Source organism: Anas acuta, chromosome 32, assembly GCF_963932015.1.
Source record: "Anas acuta chromosome 32, bAnaAcu1.1, whole genome shotgun sequence".
Lineage (NCBI taxonomy): Eukaryota > Metazoa > Chordata > Aves > Anseriformes > Anatidae > Anas > Anas acuta.
Window position 1 is genome coordinate 793,393 of NC_089010.1, and position 18,550 is coordinate 811,942.

At 62.6% G+C, this 18,550-nt stretch overlaps 1 protein-coding gene across 1 annotated transcript; it reads right to left on the reverse strand.

Annotated features, from left to right (window-relative positions):
* Positions 1-4,947: 4,947 nt before the first annotated feature.
* On the reverse strand, positions 4,948-15,446 carry LOC137846446 (PDZ domain-containing protein GIPC1-like). The gene is given in 8 exon segments (XM_068664391.1): positions 4,948-6,260; positions 6,528-6,609; positions 6,701-6,810; positions 9,992-10,085; positions 10,087-10,173; positions 12,069-12,254; positions 14,171-14,628; positions 15,334-15,446. Coding segments are annotated over 7 exon segments (1,047 nt in total). The 5' UTR covers positions 14,507-14,628; positions 15,334-15,446; the 3' UTR covers positions 4,948-6,108.
* Positions 15,447-18,550: the final 3,104 nt, after the last annotated feature.

Here is an 18,550-nt window from a genome sequence, read left to right on the forward strand (position 1 = left end):
GTCTACCCAAAAGTTCAGACCATGTGACTAAGTGCACAGTCCAATCTCTTCTTAAATTCAGACAGGCTCGGTGCAGTGACCGCTTCCCTGGGGAGCCTGTTCCAGTGTGCAACCACTCTCTCTGTGAAGAACCCCCTCCTGATGTCAAGCCTAAATTTCCCCTGCCTCAGCTTAACCCCGTTCCCGCGGGTCCTGTCACTGGTGTTAATGGAGAAAAGGTCTCTTGCCTCTCGACACCCCCTTACGAGGAAGTTGTAGACTGCGATGAGGTCTCCCCTCAGCCTCCTCTTCTCCAGGCTGAACAGGCCCAGTGCCCTCAGCCGTTCCTCGTACGTCTTCCCCTCCAGGCCTTTCACCATCTTCGTAGCCCTCCTCTGGACACTCTCCAACAGTTTCATGTCCTTTTGATACTGTGGTGCCCAGAACTGCACACAGTACTCGAGGTGAGGCCGCACCAGCGCAGAGTAGAGCGGGACAATCACCTCCCTCGACCTACTAGCGATGCCGTGCTTGATGCACCCCAGGACACGGTTGGCCCTCCTGGCTGCCAGGGCACACTGCCGGCTCATATTCAACTTGTTGTCTACCACGACCCCCAGATCCCTCTCTTCTAGGCTGCTCTCCAGCGTCTCATCGCCCAGTCTGTATGTGCAGCCAGGGTTTCCCCGTCCCAGGTGCAGGACCCGGCACTTGCTCTTATTGAACTTCATGCGGTTGGTGATCGCCCAGCTCTCCAACCTATCCAGATCCCTCTGCAAGGCCTTTCCACCCTCATTCGAGTCCACAACTCCTCCAAGTTTGGTGTCATCAGCAAACTTGCTCAAAATACCTTCTATTCCTACATCCAGATAGTTTATAAAAATATTGAAAAGTACCGGCCCTAAAATGGAGCCTTGAGGGACCCCACTGGTGACCGCCCGCCAGCCTGACGCAGCCCCATTTACCATAACCCTTTGGGCCCTGCCCGTTAGCCAATTGCTCACCCATCGTATGATGTTTTTATTTAGCTGTATGCTGGACATTTTGTCCAGCAGGATCCTATGGGAAACCGTGTCAAAAGCCTTGCTGAAGTCCAAAAAAATCACATCAGCTGGTTTCCCTTGGTCCACCATACGGGTGATCTTATCATAAAAGGAAATCAGGTTAGTTAGGCAGGACCTACCCTTCACAAACCCATGCTGGCTGGGACCAATGACTGCTTTGTCCCCCAGGTGTGCCTCAATAAGTTCAAGAACCATCTTCTCCATGATTTTACCAGGCACTGACGTGAGACTGACAGGCCTGTAATTGCTAGAGTCTTCTTTCTGACCCTTCTTGAAAATCGGCACAACATTTGCCAGCTTCCAGTCTACCGGGACCTCTCCAAATTCCCAGGATCGTTGAAAAATAATTGAGAGAGGTTCCGCGATGACGTCCGCCAGCTCTTTCAGCACCCAGGGATGAATCCCATCCGGACCCATGGACTTGTAGGGATCCAGGTGGAGTAGCAAATCCCGCACACGTTCAGGGTCGGTTGGGAGTTTGTCATCCCCACCGTCCTGGTCCTCCAGCTCAGGGCACCCTGGGTCCCGAAGCCCATCATCGGCATTGAAGACAGAGGCAAAGAAGGCGTTAAGCGTCTCTGCTTTGCCTATGTCATCGTCTGTGAGAAGACCTTCCCTGTCAAGGAGCGGCCCTATGTATTCTTTAGTTCTCCTTTTTCCTTTCACATATCTAAAAAAACCCTTTTTATTTTCTCTCACAGACATAGCCAGCTTCAACTCTAGGTGTGCTTTGGCCACACGAATTTTCTCCCTACAAACACGAACAGCATCCCTGTATTCTTTCCATGACACCTGGCCCTCCTTCCAGTAGGGAAACACTCTCTGTTTCCGCCTAATCTCCATTAGAATGTTCCTGGTCAGCCACGCCGGCCTCCTGCCCCGCCTGCCTGACTTGCGATATTTAGGAATTGCCTGATCTTGTGCTTCTAGGAGGCATCGCTTAAAGAATGACCAGCACTGGTGGACATCGAGGCCTTCAAGAGCAGTTTCCCAGGGGACCTTGCTGACTAGTTCCCCGAGCAGCCTGAAGTCTGCTTTCCCCATATCCAGGGATGAGGTTTTGGTGGCACTTTTCCTTCTGTCACCGTAAATTTTGAACTCAACCACTTCATGGTCGCTATGACCGAGGCGGCCACCAATCACCACATCTCCCACCAGACCCTCTCTGTTTTCTAGCAACAGGTCTAGGAGGGCACCTTTCCTAGTTGGCTCCGTTAGCACCTGCACCAAGAAGTTATCATCTAGGTGCTTCATGAACCTCCTGGACTTGCTCGTGTCAGCCGTGTGGCACTCCCAGTTAACGTCTGGCAAGTTGAAGTCCCCCATAAGGACAAGGGGAGTTAATCTCGAGGCCTCTCTTAGTTCTGCAAAGAATAATTTATCGGCGCTATCGTCCTGGCCAGGCGGTCTGTAATAGATTCCCACAACGACATCCCCTTAGATTTGAGGGAGAAATAATTTCTTATGAGGGTGCTGAGGCACTGGGGTGTCGCCCAGAGGAGCCCAAGGCCAAGTTGGATGGGGCTGGGGGCAGCCTGGCCTTGGCGGGGGGCTCTAGAATCATAAAGTCATGGTTTGAGTTATGAGACCTCAAATCTCATCCAATTCCAACAATTAGATGATCTAATTAGATGAAGGAAGGGAACTCCTAACTGCCTGCTGTGACACAATGTGCACAAGGGGGGCGGATGTTGTGCACCTTGACCATAGCAAGACATCTGCCACCACCTCCCAGGGTTTATTTCTCAGCAAATCAGTGAAACAGGGACCGGATCGAGGGTTTTAAGATAAATATAAATAGATTAAATAGATAGATAGATTGATAGATTGATAGATAGATAGAGTGTGTGGGAAATTGCCGGCACCCTCAGGCCTAAATGCGCTCAGCAGCACCACGTCCCGTGGTTATTTTGGTGCTCGTTTATCCGCCAGCGATCAACACTGGGGCCAGTGCTGTTTAACGTCGCCCCCAATCCCCCGGGGATTAAAAAATTGGGGCAGAGCGAGGATTAGCATGCACAATGCCGTGCAGTGAGAGCTCAGGGGGGTGCCGGGCCTGACACAAAAACTGCTTTTTTGTCACAGTGGGGGCTGGATACATGTGGCAAAATGTCAAAAAAAAAAAAAAAAAAAAGGGAAAAAATGAGGCAAAGGAGCTCTAACACCCAGCTACAGGCCGCAGTAGAAAGTAGCAAGATTTGGGATCTGAATCCTGGGTGGCTGGTAAGACAAGACTTGAGGACAATTATGGCCAGCGTCACGGCTAATTAGGACTTCTGTTTTAACGAGTGCCCTGGCGCATTTCTGCAGATGCTGAAGAGAACTCTCCGGGGGTCGAAGTCAGAAGCAAACTCAGAGGTTTCCGAAACTCTTAACGGGTCCCACTGGCGGCCACCCCAAATGAAGTTGTCCCTCCGGGGGCTTTGCCACCTCCCCACCGATCCTCCCCTCTCCCCAGCCTCACGTTTTTTTTTTGTTTTTTTGTTTTTTTTCCCCATCTCCCTGGCTTTGCCAATGACTCCCGCTGGGCTCTGCTTCCAAATGCAGCTTGGACGTGGTGCCCGGGGACGTGGTTTAGGACCAGAGGATCCCGGGGGGGCTTTTCCAACCCTAATTATTCTGGGATTCTGTAATTTTGTAATTCAGGGGTTTGCAGGGGCCGAGTTCCCCCAAAAGCTCCCTGCTCACCAAAAGCACTTCTCCCAAACTCGCTTCCAGCCTTATTTTGACGCTCTCTCCCCCCCCAAACATCCGTTCCTGTGCCGCCCCTAAATCCTGGCCCTGTTTCTGCTCCAAATATTTTCTTTCTTTGAGGTCGCCGCCACCCCCGGCTTACTCAGGGACTCCTCAGCCCTTCCCCGCTCCTTCTGCAGCCTGGGCTCAAACGGCCGAGGGTTCCCCCCCCCCACAGCCCCCTCGAGCCCATTGGGACCTTGGCGTCGCCCACCAAAGATTCCCCAAGGGACCGACGGAGTCTCAGACTTTGCAAAATTGGGTATTTAGGCTGATTGCTATTTTTCTCGCAGAAATGACAGAAGCAGAGCTCCTCCAGAGGTGCTGCCCAGGGCAGGGGGCGGCTCGATGTCAAAATCCAGGGATTTGGGAAAAGAACAAGGTCTTTTTTTTTTTTTTTTTGAGATTTTCCAGAAGCTCGGCCTGAATTCAGGGCGGTTTGGGACAATTCGCCTGGCAGTCCCACTGCTCAAAGCTTCGAGCTCCCATCAGAGCCCGTTTCAACCCCAAAAGCCCAACTCCAGCCCCGGGAAAAGGATTGGGAACAGTGAGGGAAGGAGACCGGCCCCAAAAGCCAACCCGAGCCCCATCCCCGTTCCCAAACCGCGCCCAAAAGCCAGCCCTGCCCCAAAGAGAGAGAACCCGGAGCCAGAAGCCGGTCCCAACCCAAACCTAAAGCGTAAAGGGCCCCCGAACCAACCCCAGAACCCAGCCAGGAAAACACCGAACCCCACAATAACCCCACAATAACCCCACAATAACCCCACAATAACCCCACAATAACCCTAACCCCATTCCCAACCCCGTCGCTAACCCTAAACCTGCCCCAACCCTAAAGGAAGCCATAAACAGAGCCCCAAAAACAGCTTCAAACCAAACCTGGGTGACCCTGACCCCAACCCTGACCCCAAATACGACCCTGACCCCAAATGCGACCCTGACCCCAACCCTGACCCTTCCCCCCTGCCTCCCCCCCCCCCCCAAGAACCCCCCAGGTCCCTGCCCAGCACAGCCGGGCTCAAGCAGAGCCCCCCCCATATCCTCCCCCAATGTCCCCATGTCCCCCCCAAAACATCCCCATGCTCCCCCCAAATGTCCCCCATCATCCCCAAAATGCCCCCCCCAGACGTCGTCCCGCCCCCCCCAAAAAAAACTCACAAGCACCGACCACTCCCAATTTCTCCCTATTTTATGTTAAAGTCACTTTACATGTAAAATACAAAAATAGGCCCCGGGGGGGGGGGGCCGTGACCCCCCCCCAAAGCTCCAGGGGACACAGTGAGCGCCCCCCCACCCCCCCGCAGCCCCCTCCAGGGGACAGAGCCACCAAGGGGGGGGGGGGGAGTTGTGCTGCCCCCCCCCACCCCCCCCGAGGTAGTCAGTGCGATGGGGGGGGGGGGGACACGGGCAGACCCAGGTGTCCGGGGGGGGGCACAGTGCTTTGGGGGGGGGGGGACAGCATGGTGAGGGGGGGACAGCGCTTTTTGGGGGGGGGGGACAGTGTGTGACAGGCTCAGATTGGCACCAGAACAGACAGACCCTGATTGGGGGGGGGGGGGGGGGCACAGGGTGGCTCCAGTCTGCAGCCCCCCCCCCCAAATAAAAACCCTTTTGGGGGGGAGGGGGGGTGAGGCTGGACCCTCATTGCTCACCCTGGGGGGGGGTGGGGGCACACCAGTGTCATGGGGGGGGGGCACCACTGAGGGATGCCCCCCAAGATGAGGGGGGGGGGCTGGAAAATCCCCTTGTAGTGGTTAAGGAGGGGGGGGCAAAGTAAAGGGGGGGGGGTAGTGTTTTACATCCCTGGACAGCTTGGGGGGGGGCTCCAGGCTCCCGGGGGGGTCCCAGACCATTTGGGGGGGGGGTTCAAGGCCACTTGGGGGGGTCCCAGGCTACTTAGGGGGGGGTCCAGGCTACCTGGGGGAGGTCCCATTGAAAGTGGGGGCACCCAAGCCCCATGTGAAGGTCCCAGGCTATTGGGGGGGGGGGGGGGGGGGTCGCTATTCAGGACTGGGGGGGCCCAAACCTATTTGGGGGGGGTCCTCAAGCCCATGGTGGAGGGGATATTATTGAGGGGGGGGCACCCAGGTCCAGCAGGGGGGGTCCCAGCGTGTAGTGAAGATTCCAGGTGTGTGTGGGGGGGGGGAAACCTGGTTAAAAAGTGGGGGGGGGGGCAGGTTGGGAATTGGGGGGGGGCACCCAGGTCCTTCGGGAGGGTCCCAGAGAAGAGAAGTGGGGGGAGCAGAGCGGGGGTGGCGCAGTTCCAAGGTTCCGGTGGGGGGGTTTTTTGTTGTTTTTTTTTTTTTTTTTTGGGGGGGGGGGAGCCCCCCCCTCAGCAGCGCCCCACCTTGGCGTCGCCGATGGCCCCCCAGACGTCGAAGACGAACTCGTCGGGGAAGGCGAAGTCGCCGAGCTGCGAGTCCAGCGCCTGCGCCAGCGCGTCGGGGTCGCGGGCGTCCCGGCCCAGCTCCACCATGGTGGCGGCTGCGGGGACACGGGGGGGGGTCAGGGGACACCCCAGGGACACCCCCAGGGCACCCAAAGACCCCCCCCGGGGGCACCCATGGGACACCCAGGACAGCCCAGCCCAAAGGGGGAGCGCCCCACGTGCGGCTCCGTATCCTTGGTGCCCCTCTCGTCACCCCCGGGTGCCCCCCCAGCACCTCTGTGTGGCCCCCCCAGGTGCGGGCAGACCCCTGGGTGCCCCCCCCGCCCCCCCCGCCCCCCCAGCACCCTTGGGTGCCGGCTCACCCAGCTCGGTGTCGCGGATGCCCATGTAGCTCTCCAGCAGGTCGTCCACCTTGGCGATGGCTCGCTCCTCGAAGGCTGAGGGCTGCGTGGGAAATGGGGGGGGGGAACAGGGGGAATTATTGGGGTGCTGTGGGTTCCCCCCCACCCCAAAAAAGCACCCTAGGGTGGCCCACCTGCTCCTCCACGGTGGCGGGACCCCGTGCACGCAGCCGCAGGGTGCCCCGGCCGGTGCCCAGCTGGGTGCCGCCGCCTCTGCCCCCTGATGCTCGCTGGCTGATCATGTCTGAAAATTGGGGGAGGGAGGAAAAAAAGGGGGGGGCCCAAAAGGTCGGGGTGCCCCTCGTTAGGATTTGGGGGTCCCCCGTGACACCCCGAGTTAGAGGACCCCCGGCAGTTTGGGTTTTGGGGGGCCACGACCTGCCCCGATTGGCTCCTGACGGGTTTGTGGGGTCCCTTCGTTGACCCCCCTTAGGGTTTTGGGGTCCCCCCTTAGGGTTTTGGGGTCCCCTGGGTGCTGTGTAATCCTCTATAAGACCCCCCTTAGGGTTTTGGGGTTCCCCCCTCATGGCTTTGGGGTCCCTTGGAGGCTACGTAACCCTCTGTAAGCGCCTCTTTGAGTTTTAGGGTTCCCTGGGTGCTATGTAACCCTTTATAAGAACCCCCCCCGAGTTTTGGGGTCCCCTGGGTGCTATGTAACCCTATAAAAGCCCCCCTCTTGGGTTCTGGGTGCTATCAAGCCCTCCATAAGACCACCCTTAGGTTTTGGGGTCCCCTGGGTGCTACAGAGCCCTCTACAAGACCCCTTTGAGTTTTGGGGTCCCTTGGGTGTTAGGTAACCCTCTATAAGCCCCCCCCCGAGTTTTGGGGTCCCCTGGGTGCTGTATAACCCTCTGCAATCCCCTACCTGAGTTTTGGGATTCCCTGGGTGCTATGTAGCCCTCCAGAAGCCCCCTGAGTTTTGGGGTCTTTTGGGGGCTACAGAGCTCTCTACAAGACTCCCTTTGAGTTTTGGGGTCCACTGGGTGTTATGTAACCCTCTGTAAGCCCCCCTCTTGGGTTTTGGGGTCCCCTGGGTGCTACAGAGCCCTCTATAAGCCCCTACCTGAATTTTGGGGTCTCCTGGGTGCTACGGGGTCTCCTGGGTGCTACAGCCCCCCTCCAACTTCAGCTCAGCCCCGTCCCCACCCCGAGCCCACCCACCACCGCCCCGGGGCGCCCCCTAACCCCCAAACCCACGGGGCAGGGCCCCCATCCGCCCTGCGTGGCGGGGCTCCCAGTGCTCCCAGTGCTCCCAGTTAGGGGCTCACCGAAGGCTTTTCAGGGCTCGGTGAGGTGCAGGGCGAAGGGGCGCCCCTTGGGTGCTATGTGACCCTCTACAAGACCCCCCCTGAGTTTTGGGGTCCTCTGGGTGCTATCAAGCCCTCCATAAGACCACCCTTAGGTTTTGGGGTCCCCTGAGTGCTATGTAACCCTATAAAAGCCCCCCTCTTGGGTTTTGGGGTCCCCTGGGTGCTACAGAGCCCTCCACAAGACCCCTTTGAGTTTTGGGGTCCCCTGGGTGCTGTATAACCCTCTGTAAGCCCCTACCTGAGCTTTGGGGTCCCCTGGGTGTTATGTAACCCTCTAAAAGCCCCCCTCTGGGGTTTTGGGATCCTCTGGGTGCTACAGAGCCCTCTACAAGACCCCTTTGAGTTTTGGGGTCCCCTGGGTGCTATGTAACCCTTTATAAGAACCCCCCCCCGAGTTTTGGGGTCCCCTGGGTGCTATGTAACCCTGTAAAAGCCCCCCTCTTGGGTTCTGGGATCCTCTGGGTGCTATCAAGCCCGCATAAGACCACCCTTAGGTTTTGGGGTCCCCTGGGTGCTACAGAGCCCTCCACAAGACTTCTTTGGGTTTTGGGGTCCCTTGGGTGTTATGTAACCCTCTATAAGCCCCCCCCCCTGAGTTTTGGGGTCCCCAGGGTATTATGAAGCCCTCCATAAGACCACCCTTAGATTTTGGGGTCCCCTGGGTGCTATGTAACCCTCTAAAAGCCCCCCTCTGGGGTTTTGGGGTCCCCTGGGTGCTACAGAGCCCTCTATAAGCCCCACCCCCGAGTTTTGGGGTCCCCTGGGTGCTACAGCCCCCCTCTAATTCCAGCTCAGCCCCATCCCCACCCCGAGCCCACCCACCACCACCCCGGGGCGCCCCCTCACCCCAAACCCACGGGGCAGGACCCCTTCCGCCCTGCGTGGCGGGGCTCCCAGTGCTCCCAGTACTCCCAGTTAGGGGCTCACCGAAGGCTTTGTGGGGCTCGGTGAGGCGCAGGGCGAAGGGGCGCCCCTTGGGTGCTTTGTAACCCTCTACAAGACCCCCCCGAGTTTTGGGGTTCTCTGGGTGCTATCAAGCCTCCATAAGACCACCCTTAGGTTTTGGGGTCCCCTGGGTGCTAAAGAGCCCTCTACAAGACCCCTTTGAGTTTTGGGGTCCCCTGGGTGCTGTATAACCCTCTGTAAGCCCCTACCTGAGTTTTGGGGTCCCCTGGGTGTTATGTAACCCTCTAAAAGCCCCCCTCTGGGGTTTTGGGATCCTCTGGGTGCTACAGAGCCCTCTAAAAGACCCCTTTGAGTTTTGGGGTCCCCTGGGTGCTGTATAACCCTCTGTAAGCCCCTATCTGAGTTTTGGGGTCCCCTGGGTATCATGAAGCCCTCCATAAGACCACCCTTAGGTTTTGGGGTCCCCTGAGTGCTATGTAACCCTCTAAAAGTCCCCCCCCGAGTTTTGGGGTCCCCTGGGTGCTACAGCCCCCCTCCAATTTCAGCTCAGCCCCATCCCCACCCCCTCACCCCAAACCCCTTCCGCCCTGCGTGGCAGGGCTCCCAGTGCTCCCAGTGCTCCCAGTTAGGGGCTCACCGAAGGCTTTTCGGGGCTCAGTGATGCGCAGGGCGAAGGGGCGCCCCTTGGGTGCTTTGTAACCCTCTACAAGACCCCCCCTGAGTTTTGGGGTCCTCTGGGTGCTATCAAGCCCTCCATAAGACCACCCTTAGGTTTTGGGGTCCCCTGGGGGTTACAGAGCCCTCTACAAGACTCCCTTTGAGTTTTGGGGTCCCCTGGGTGCTGTATAACCCTCTGTAAGCCCCTACCTGAGTTTTGGGGTCCCCTGGGTGTTATGTAACCCTCTAAAAGCCCCCCTCTGGGGTTTTGGGATCCTCTGGGTGCTACAGAGCCCTCCACAAGACCTCTTTGGGTTTTGGGGTTCCTTGGGTGTTATGTAACCCTCTATAAGCCCCCCCCCCCCGAGTTTTGGGGTCCCCTGGGTGCTACAGCCCCCCCTCCAATTTCAGCTCAGCCCCATCCCCACCTGCAGCACCCCCAGCACCTTCCTTCCCCAAACCCACCCCATCCCCCACCCCCTCACCCCAAGCCCCTTCCGCCCTGCGTGGCGGGGCTCCCAGTGTTCCCAGTGCTCCCAGTTAGGGGCTCACCGAAGGCTTTTCGGGGCTCGGTGAGGCGCAGGGCGAAGGGGCGCCCCTTGGGGAGCTCCTTCAGCAGCTTGGCCACCTCGAAGTGCCGCGCGCACCACCAGGCTGCGCCCGTCGATGGCCTCGATCATGTCCCCGACCCCGATCACCGGGATGCGGTCGATCACGCTGCCCTCCTTGATGCGCTGGGGGGGGGGGGAAAGAGCGGCTGAGACCCCCCCCCCAAACACCGGGGTCTGGCCCCGCAACCCCCCAGGTGGAGCTCGAGGGGGTTTTGGGGTGACCCTGTGTGTCCAGAGGGGGTCCGAGAGGGTTTTGGGGTCCCCCCGTGTGGCCCAAGGGGGGTTTGGGGTCCCCTCGTGTGTCCTGAGGGGGGGGTTGGGGTCCCCAGGGGGCTTTTGGGGTCCTCTCTTGTGACCTGAGGGGGGTTTTGGGGTCTCCAGGGGGCTTTTGGGGGTCCCCCCGTGTGGCCCAAGGGGGGGTTGGGGTCTCAAGTGTGCTTTTGGGATCCCCCCCATGAGTCCTAAGAGGGCTTTTGGGGGTCCCAAGGGGACTTTTGGGGGGTCCCCCAGTGTGGCCTAAGGGGGGGTTTGGAGATCCCAAAAGAGATTTTGGGGTCGCCCCATGTGTCCAGATGGGGCTTGAGGGAGCTTTTGGGGTCCCGAGGGGAGTTTTAGGGTACCCCTGTACACCCAGATGGGGCCCAAAGGGGGTTTTGGGGTCCCCCGTGTGTCCCAAATGGGGTTTTTGGGATCCCAAGAGAGGTTTTGGGTTCCCCCCATGTGCCCAGATGGGGGCCCGAAGGGGGGTTTTGGGGTCCCCCCGTGTGGTCCAAGGGGGGTTTTGGGGTCCCGCGTGGGGCTTTGGGGTCCCCCCTTGTGCCCAGATGGGGCCTGAGGGGTTTTGGGGTCCCCCCGTGTGTCCTGAGGGGGGGTTGGGGTCCCCCTGTGTGACCCAAGCTGGGGTTTGGGGTCCCCTCGAGTCCCAACAGGGCCCCAGGGGGATTTTGGGGTCCCCCGCAGCACCAAGGGACACCCCCGTGTCCCCCCCTAACACTCAGGGCTGTCCCCAGTGCCCCCTACCCCACCCCCCCAGGGGGGGTCCTGTCCCCATCGGGGGGTTCCTGTCCCTACGGGGGGGATCCTGGGGGGGGTCCCCATCTTTGTGGGGGAGTCCCCCCATTCAGAACCCCCCCCCCAAAACCCTCGGGGCCATCCCCACACCCCTTCAGCCCCATCCCCCGTGTGGGTTAGGGGGATCCTGTCCCCATGGAGGTGCCCCGGGGGGGCCCCATTCCCTCAGGGGTGGTCCTGTCCCCTCGGGGGGGGATCCTGGGGGGGGTCCCCATCTTTGTGGGGGGGGGTCTCCCCACTCAGAACCCCCCCCAGAGACCCTTGGGGCCAGCCCCACATCCCCCTGCACCCCCCCTGCTTCCCTCAGACCCATCCCCACAGGGTGTCCCAGATGGGGGGGTCCCATCCCCTGGGGGGGGTCCCCATCTTTGTGGGGGGGGTCTCCCTACTCAGAACCCCCCCCCCGAGACCCTTGGGGCCAGCCCCACTCCCCCCTCAGCCCCGTCCCTGCGTGGCTTAGGGGGATCCTGTCCCCACAGAGGTGCCCCGGGGGGGTCCCATCCCCTCGGGGGGGGGGGTCCTGTCCCCCTGGGGGGGGGGGTCCATCTCCACGGGGGGGGTCTCATCTCCACGGGGGGGTCCCGGGGGGGTCCCTGTACCCAAAACACCCCCCCGAGACCCTCGGGGCCAACCCCACTCCCCCCTCAGCCCCGTCCCCGCGTGGCTTAGGGGGATCCTGTCCCTGTTGGGGGATCCTGGGGGGGGTCCCATCCCCACGGGGGGGGTCCCATCTCCATGGGGGGAGTCCCGGGGGGGTCCCTGTACCCAAAAACACCCCCCTGAGACCCTCGGGGCCAGCCCCACACCCCCTCAGCCCCATCCCCGTGTGGCTTAGGGGGATCCTGTCCCCATGGAGGTGCCCCGGGGGGGTCCCATCCCTTTGGGGGGGGTCCCATCCCCACGGGGGGGGGGTCCCGTCCCCTGGGGGGTCCCGGGGGCGCCCCCACCTTGATGAAGGCGTATCCGGCGCCGTTGTCGGTGATGGTGAGCCCCAGCGCCTCCTCGGACTTGAGCACCTCGACCTCCTTGCGCTGCCCCTTGGTGTGCGCGAAGATGAAATCCTCGAGGCCGATCTGCCCCCCCAGCAGCTTCTCCATGTCCACCTTGTGCGTGTTCAGCGTGCAGAACATCACCTGGGGGGGGGGGGGGGACGCTGTGACCCCCCCGCCCACACACACACACAGACACCCACAGAACATCACCCGGGGGGGGGCGCAGTCAGACACCCCCCTGCCCACACACACACACACCCAGAACATCACCTGGGGGGGGGGCGCGGTGAGCCCCCCCCCACACACACAGACACACAGACCCCCCCACACACACAGACACCCCCCCAAACCCCCAGAACATCACCTGGGGGGGGCGCGCGGTGAGCCCCCCCCACACACACCCCCACACAGCCACAGACACCCCCAGAACATCACCTGGGGGGGGGACGCGGTGAGCCCCCCCCACGCACACAGACACCCCCACACACCCCCAGAACATCACCCGGGGGGGGGCGCGGTCAGACACCCCCACACACACACACACACCCCCAGAACATCACCTGGGGGGGGCGGCGTGGTGACCCCCCCGCCCACACACACACACCCACAGAACATCACCTGGGGGGGGACCGCCATGACCCCCCCGCCCCCACACACACCCACAGACCCCCCCCAAACCCACAGAACCACCCACACACCCCCCCAAAACACACACCCCCCCCAAAACCCACAGACTCCCCCCCACACCCCCACATCCCCCCCACCCCCCCACAGACCCCCCCCAAACCCCCCCCTCCAATCCCCCCGGTGCCGTCCCGCACCCCAGGGATCCCCACTCCCCACTGAGACCCCCCCGCTGCTGTCCCAGCCCTGCCCCCCCTTGCCCCCCCCCGGACACCCACAGGGTGCCCACCCCCGCCCCAAACCCTCCCCAGCACCCAAGGGTGCCCTCGTCCTCAACACCCCCCCAAAAACCCCCTTTGCCCATAACCCCCCCCCAACAGCACCCAAAGGTGCCCTCACCCCTAACAAGACCCCACCCCGCAGCACCCAGGGGTGCCCCCGTCCCTGACAACCCCCCCAACCCCCCAGCACCCAAGGGTGCCCTCGTCCTGCCAATCCCCCAGCCCCCAGAGGTACCCTCATCCCTGACACCCCCCCAACCCCACAGCACCCAAGGGTGCCCTCGTCCCAGACACCCCCTCAACGCCCAGGGGTGCCCCTATCCCCAACAATCCCCCGACCCCCCTGCCCTGCAGCACCCAGGGACACCCTCATCCCCAACAGCCCCCAGGGCAGCACCCATGGGTGCCCCTGTCCCCAACAACCCCCCAACCCACCGCAACCCCGCAGCACCCAAGGGTGCCCTCATCCCAGACACCCCCTCAGCACCCAGGGGTGCCCCTGTCTCTGACAAAGCCCCAACCCCCCAGCCCCCCAGCACCCAGGGGCGCCCTCATCCCAACACCCCCCAGGGCAGCACCCATGGGTGCCCTTGTCCCCGACAATCCCCCAACCCCACTGCCCTGCAGCACCCAGGGGTGTCCTTATCTCTAACACCCCCCAGCACCCAAGGGTGCCCTCACCCCCAACCCCACCCAATCCCCTAGCCCCCAGAGGTACCCTCATCCACGACACACTCCCCGCAGCACCCATGGGTGCCTTTCCCCCTTCCCCATGTACCTCCTCCAGCCCCCCAGCACCCATGGGTGCCCTCATCCCCAACACCCCCCCAACCCCTCAGCACCCAAGGGTGCCATCGTCCCAGACACCCCCTCAGCACCCAGGGGTGCCCCTATCCCCGACAACCCCCCCACCCCCCAGCAGCACCCAAGGGTGCCCTCATCCCCAACACCCCCCCACAGCACCCATGGGTGCCCTTGTCCCCAACAACCCCCCAACCCCCCCCAACCCCACAGCACCCATGGGTGCCCCTATCCCCGACAACCCCCAACCCCCCCCAACCCCCCAGCACCCAGGGGTCCCCTCATCCCCAACACCCCCCCCACCCCCCCAACAGCACCCATGGGTGCCCCCCCGGCCCCCCCCGCCCCCACCTCTCCGGGGGGGATGCGGAAGGCCTCGGCGATCTTCCCGTAGAGCTCCCGCACGTTGCTGAAGCCCTCGATGCGCCCGGTGGGGCTGCCGTGCGCCAGCTGCGTGTGGAACACCAGGCGGGGCCGCAGGGCCGGGGGGGGCGGCGGCAGCCCCGGGGGGGTCACCCCCAGCCCCCCCCCCCCACCCCCGCCCCCTCCTCCTCCTCCAATTCCCCCTCCTCCTCCTCCTTCTCCCCCCCCGCCGTGGGTTTCCGCCGGGGTCCCCCCCCGGCCCCCCGCCGCCTCCTCGTTCTCACCAGCGGGGGGGCTTCTTGCGGCGGCCCAGCCCAGCGGCATTTGGGGGGGGGGATTAAAGGGTGAGGGGGGGGGGGGGGGCGTGGGGTCGCCGGGGGGTTTGGTAGGTGATGGGGGGGGGGGGCTCCGGGGTAGCCCCCTCCCGGAGGCTGCTGGCGGCGGGGCTGCAAGGAGGGGGGGGGGAAATGAGAAATGGGGCTGGGGGGGCACACAGAACCCCCCCCCCCCCCAAAACCCCCCCAGACCGCTCAGACCCCCCCCAGACCCTCCCTGGGACCCCCCCCAGATCCCTCAGACGCCCCCACAGGGACACCCCCAGACCCCTGAGACCCCCCCCAAACCCCCTCCACTGCCATGGGACCCCCCCCAGACCCCTCAGCCCCCCCCCACAGCCCCCCCAGACCACCCCCAAACCTCCCTTAAAGTCCCCCCCCAAACCCCCCTGACCCCCCCACACCCCCTCAGCCCCCCCCGAGCCCTCACCCCCCTCCAAGCCCCCCCCACGACCTTCAGCCCCCCCCCAGCCCCCCCCACGTACCCCCTGACCCCTCAGCGACCCCCCCCACGGCCCCTCTGACCCCCCCCAACCCCCCCAGGGACCCTCCCAGCCCCCCAAACCGAGACAACGGGGGAGGGGGGGAACACCCCAGGACCCCCCCGCGCAGCCCCAGGCCCGGATCCCCCCCCCCGCCTCAGGGCCCCCCCCCCCCAATGCCGGGTACCGGCGGGGGGGGGGGCCGGGACCCCCCCCAAACAGCCCCGGGCCGGGTCCCACCGCCCCCCCCCCGGCCGGTCCAGGCCCCCCCGTCCCAATTCCGCCCCCCCCGGCCCCGTTCCCCCCCCCCCGGCCGGTGCCGCCCCCCCCTCACCGCTCCTCCAACTCCAGCCGGGCTCTGCCGGGCCCAGGCCCCGCCGGAAGGGAGGGGCGGCTGGGGGCGGGACCCGACGCCTCTCGCGCCCAATCAGCGCCGAGCCCCGGCTCGGCCGGCCAATGGGAGAGCGGCGGGGGGGAAGCTGAGGAGGGTTCCCCACCCACCCCCGCTCCTCGGGAATGGTCGCGCCCAGCCCCGCCCGGCCCCGCCCGCGGGCGGCGGTACCAAGCGCGGGGCGGGGGGGTGGGTGGGGGAGGACTACAAGTCCCGGCATGCCCCGCGCGGGGCTGGGAAGGGAGGAGGCGGCGGCCCCCAAACGGCAGCGGGGGGGGAGAGGGGAGGGGGGAGCCCCCCCAGGGGATATTTTGGGGACCCCCCCAAATCCCAGCCCCCCCCCAGGATATTTCGGGGACCTCCCCCAAAGCTCAGCCCCCCCGGAGGGGAGATTCCAGGACCCAGCCCCCCCCCCAAGAGGATATTTTGGGGACCCCCCCCAAAACCCAGTCCCCCAGGAGAGGACAGTTTGGGGACCCCCCCCCTTATCCCAGCTCCCCCAAGAGGATATTTTGGGGACCCACCCCCAAAATCCCAGACCCCCAGGGGAGGACACTTCAGGGACCCCCCCCAGAAAAAGTCCCACATCCCCCAGAGGGAATATTTTGGAGACACCCCCCTCCCAAAACCCAACCCCCCAGGGAAGGGCATTTGGGGACCCCCCCCCAAATCCCAACCCCCCAGGGAAGGGCATTTTGGGGACCCCCCCCAAAATCCAAACCCCTAGGAGAGAATATTTCAGAGACCCCCCAAAAAGGACCTTTTGGGGGCACCCTCCCCAAATCCCAACCCCCAAGGGAGGACAGTTTGGGGACCCCCCCCAAATCCCAGCCCCCCAGGGATGACATTTCGCCCCCCCCCCCCGACACAGCGACGCTTTAACGACTTTTTCCCAATTACCCGTGAACTTTACAAGGCTTTATACAAACTCTGTACAGCGCGCGCTCCTGTTGCAGGAACAGACCCTTTCCGGGCGTTTTTATCCCAAAGGATAAGAGGGGCGAGGCCCAGCCCGGCCTCCGCAGCACCCCACAGCGGGGGCCCGAAATTGGGGGGGGGGGGGCTGCACCCAGCGAGCACCCGGGGAGATGAGGGTGGGCAGGGTCCTGTCCCCCCCCCAGGTGGTATTTGGGGGGTTCCCAGTGGGGTCCCCATCACCCCTGGTGGCCTCAGGGAGGTGACCCCGTGGTCCCTGTCCCCCCCCCCAGGGGTGGGGAGGGGGCACGAGGAGGTCCCAGCACGTGGTGAGGCCACAGGGGGGTGGTCCCCGTCACCCCAAAATGATGGGGAGGGGGCCAGGAGGTGGTCCCAGAAGGTGGAGGGGAGGGGGAGGGCGTCACAGCGCGGTCCCCGGCCCCAAAAAGGGGTGGGGAGGGGGCCACGAGGAGGCCCCCCGCCTCCCGGAGGTGGCCGTGGTGAGGATGTGACGCGGTTGTGGCACAGGGTGACACCACAGCGAGGTCCCTGCCCCCCCCAAAATGATGGGGAGGGGGCCAGGACGTGGTCCCAGAGGTGGAGATGATGGAGATGAAGTCACGGCGTGGTCCCTGCCCCCCCCAAAATGACGGGGAGGGGGCCAGGATGTGGTCCCAAAACACGAAGATGATGGAGATGAAGTCACGGCGAGGTCCTTGTCACCCCCCCGGGGCGGGGGGAGCCCCCGAGGAGGTCCCCAACCCCCCCGAGGTGGTCGTGGGGGGCCCCCGGTGAGCTCCTGGACACCCCGGGGGTTCTTTTTGGGGACCAACCGCCCCCCCTCCGCCGGGGAGACCCCAAACTCGAAGCAAAAGGGCAGAAACCCCCCGAAACTTTGAGAAAAGCTGAAAACCACCCCAAAAGCACCCCCCCGAGTCCGCGCGGCGGGCGCTAGACGGGCAGGATCTGCTCCAGGATGGGCTTGGAGGAGGGGGGGATCCTGTCGGGGAAGCGGACCTCGAACTCGATGATGAGGTCCCCGCGCTGCTCGGGGGTCTTGGGGTACGGGAGCCCCTCGCCGGGGATGCGCCGCTTGACGCCGGGTTTCAGCACGTCCTTGAAGACCATGGGGATGGTGCGGCCGTCCAGCGTCGGCGTGTTCACCGTGCACCCGCACAGCGCCTGGTTTTGGGGGGGGAAAAAGGATCAAAAAGAGCCCCAAAAGCACTCCCCAACCCCAGAATATCAAGACCTCCAGGTTTAGGGGGAGAAAAAGGCTCAAAAGCGCCCCAAAAGCCTCCCCGAGCCCCAAAAAATCAACATCTCCAGGTTTAGGAGGGGAAAAAGGCTCAAAAACCGCCCCAAAACCCCAAATCCCACTCCCCGAGCCCCAAAAAAATCACGATCTCCAGGTTTAGGGGGGGAAAAAGGCTCAAAAACCACCCCAAAACCCTCCCCAACCTCAAATATCAACATCTCCAGGTTTAGGGGGAGAAAAATGCCCCAAAACCCATCCCCAACCCCAAAATATCAACATCTCCAGGTTTAGGGGGAGAAAAACGCTCAGAAACCACCCCAAAACCCCTCCCCAACCCCAAAATATCATGATCTCCAGGTTTAGGGGGAGAAAAACGCTCAAAAAGTGCCCCAAAACCCACTCCCCGAGCCCCAAAAGATCATGATCTCCAGGTTTAGGGGGAGAAAAACGTTCAAAAACCCACCCCAAAACCCCAAAACCCACTCCCTGAGCCCCCAAAAATAATGATCTCCAGGTTTAGGGGGAGAAAAAGGCTCAAAAACCACCCCAAAACCCCTCCCCAACCCCAAAATATCACGATCTCCAGGTTTAGGGGGAGAAAAACGCTCAAAAACCACCCCAAAACCCCAAAACCCACTCCCCGAGCCCCAGAATATCAAAATCTCCAGATTCAGGGGGAGAAAAACGCTCAAAAAACGCCCCAAAACCCCAAAACCCACTCTCCGAGCCCCAAAAAATAACGATCTCCAGGTTTAGGGGGAGAAAAAGGCTCAAAAACCGCCCCCAAACCCCTCCCCAATCCCAAAATATCAAGATCTGCAGGTTTAGGGGGAGAAAACGCTCAAAATCCACCCCAAAACCCACTCCCCGAGCCCCCAAAAAATCACGATCTACAGGTTTAGGGGAGAAAAAGGCTCAAAAAACACCCCCAAAACCCCAAAATATCACGGTCTCCAGGTTTAGGGGGAGAAAAAGGCTCAAAAACTG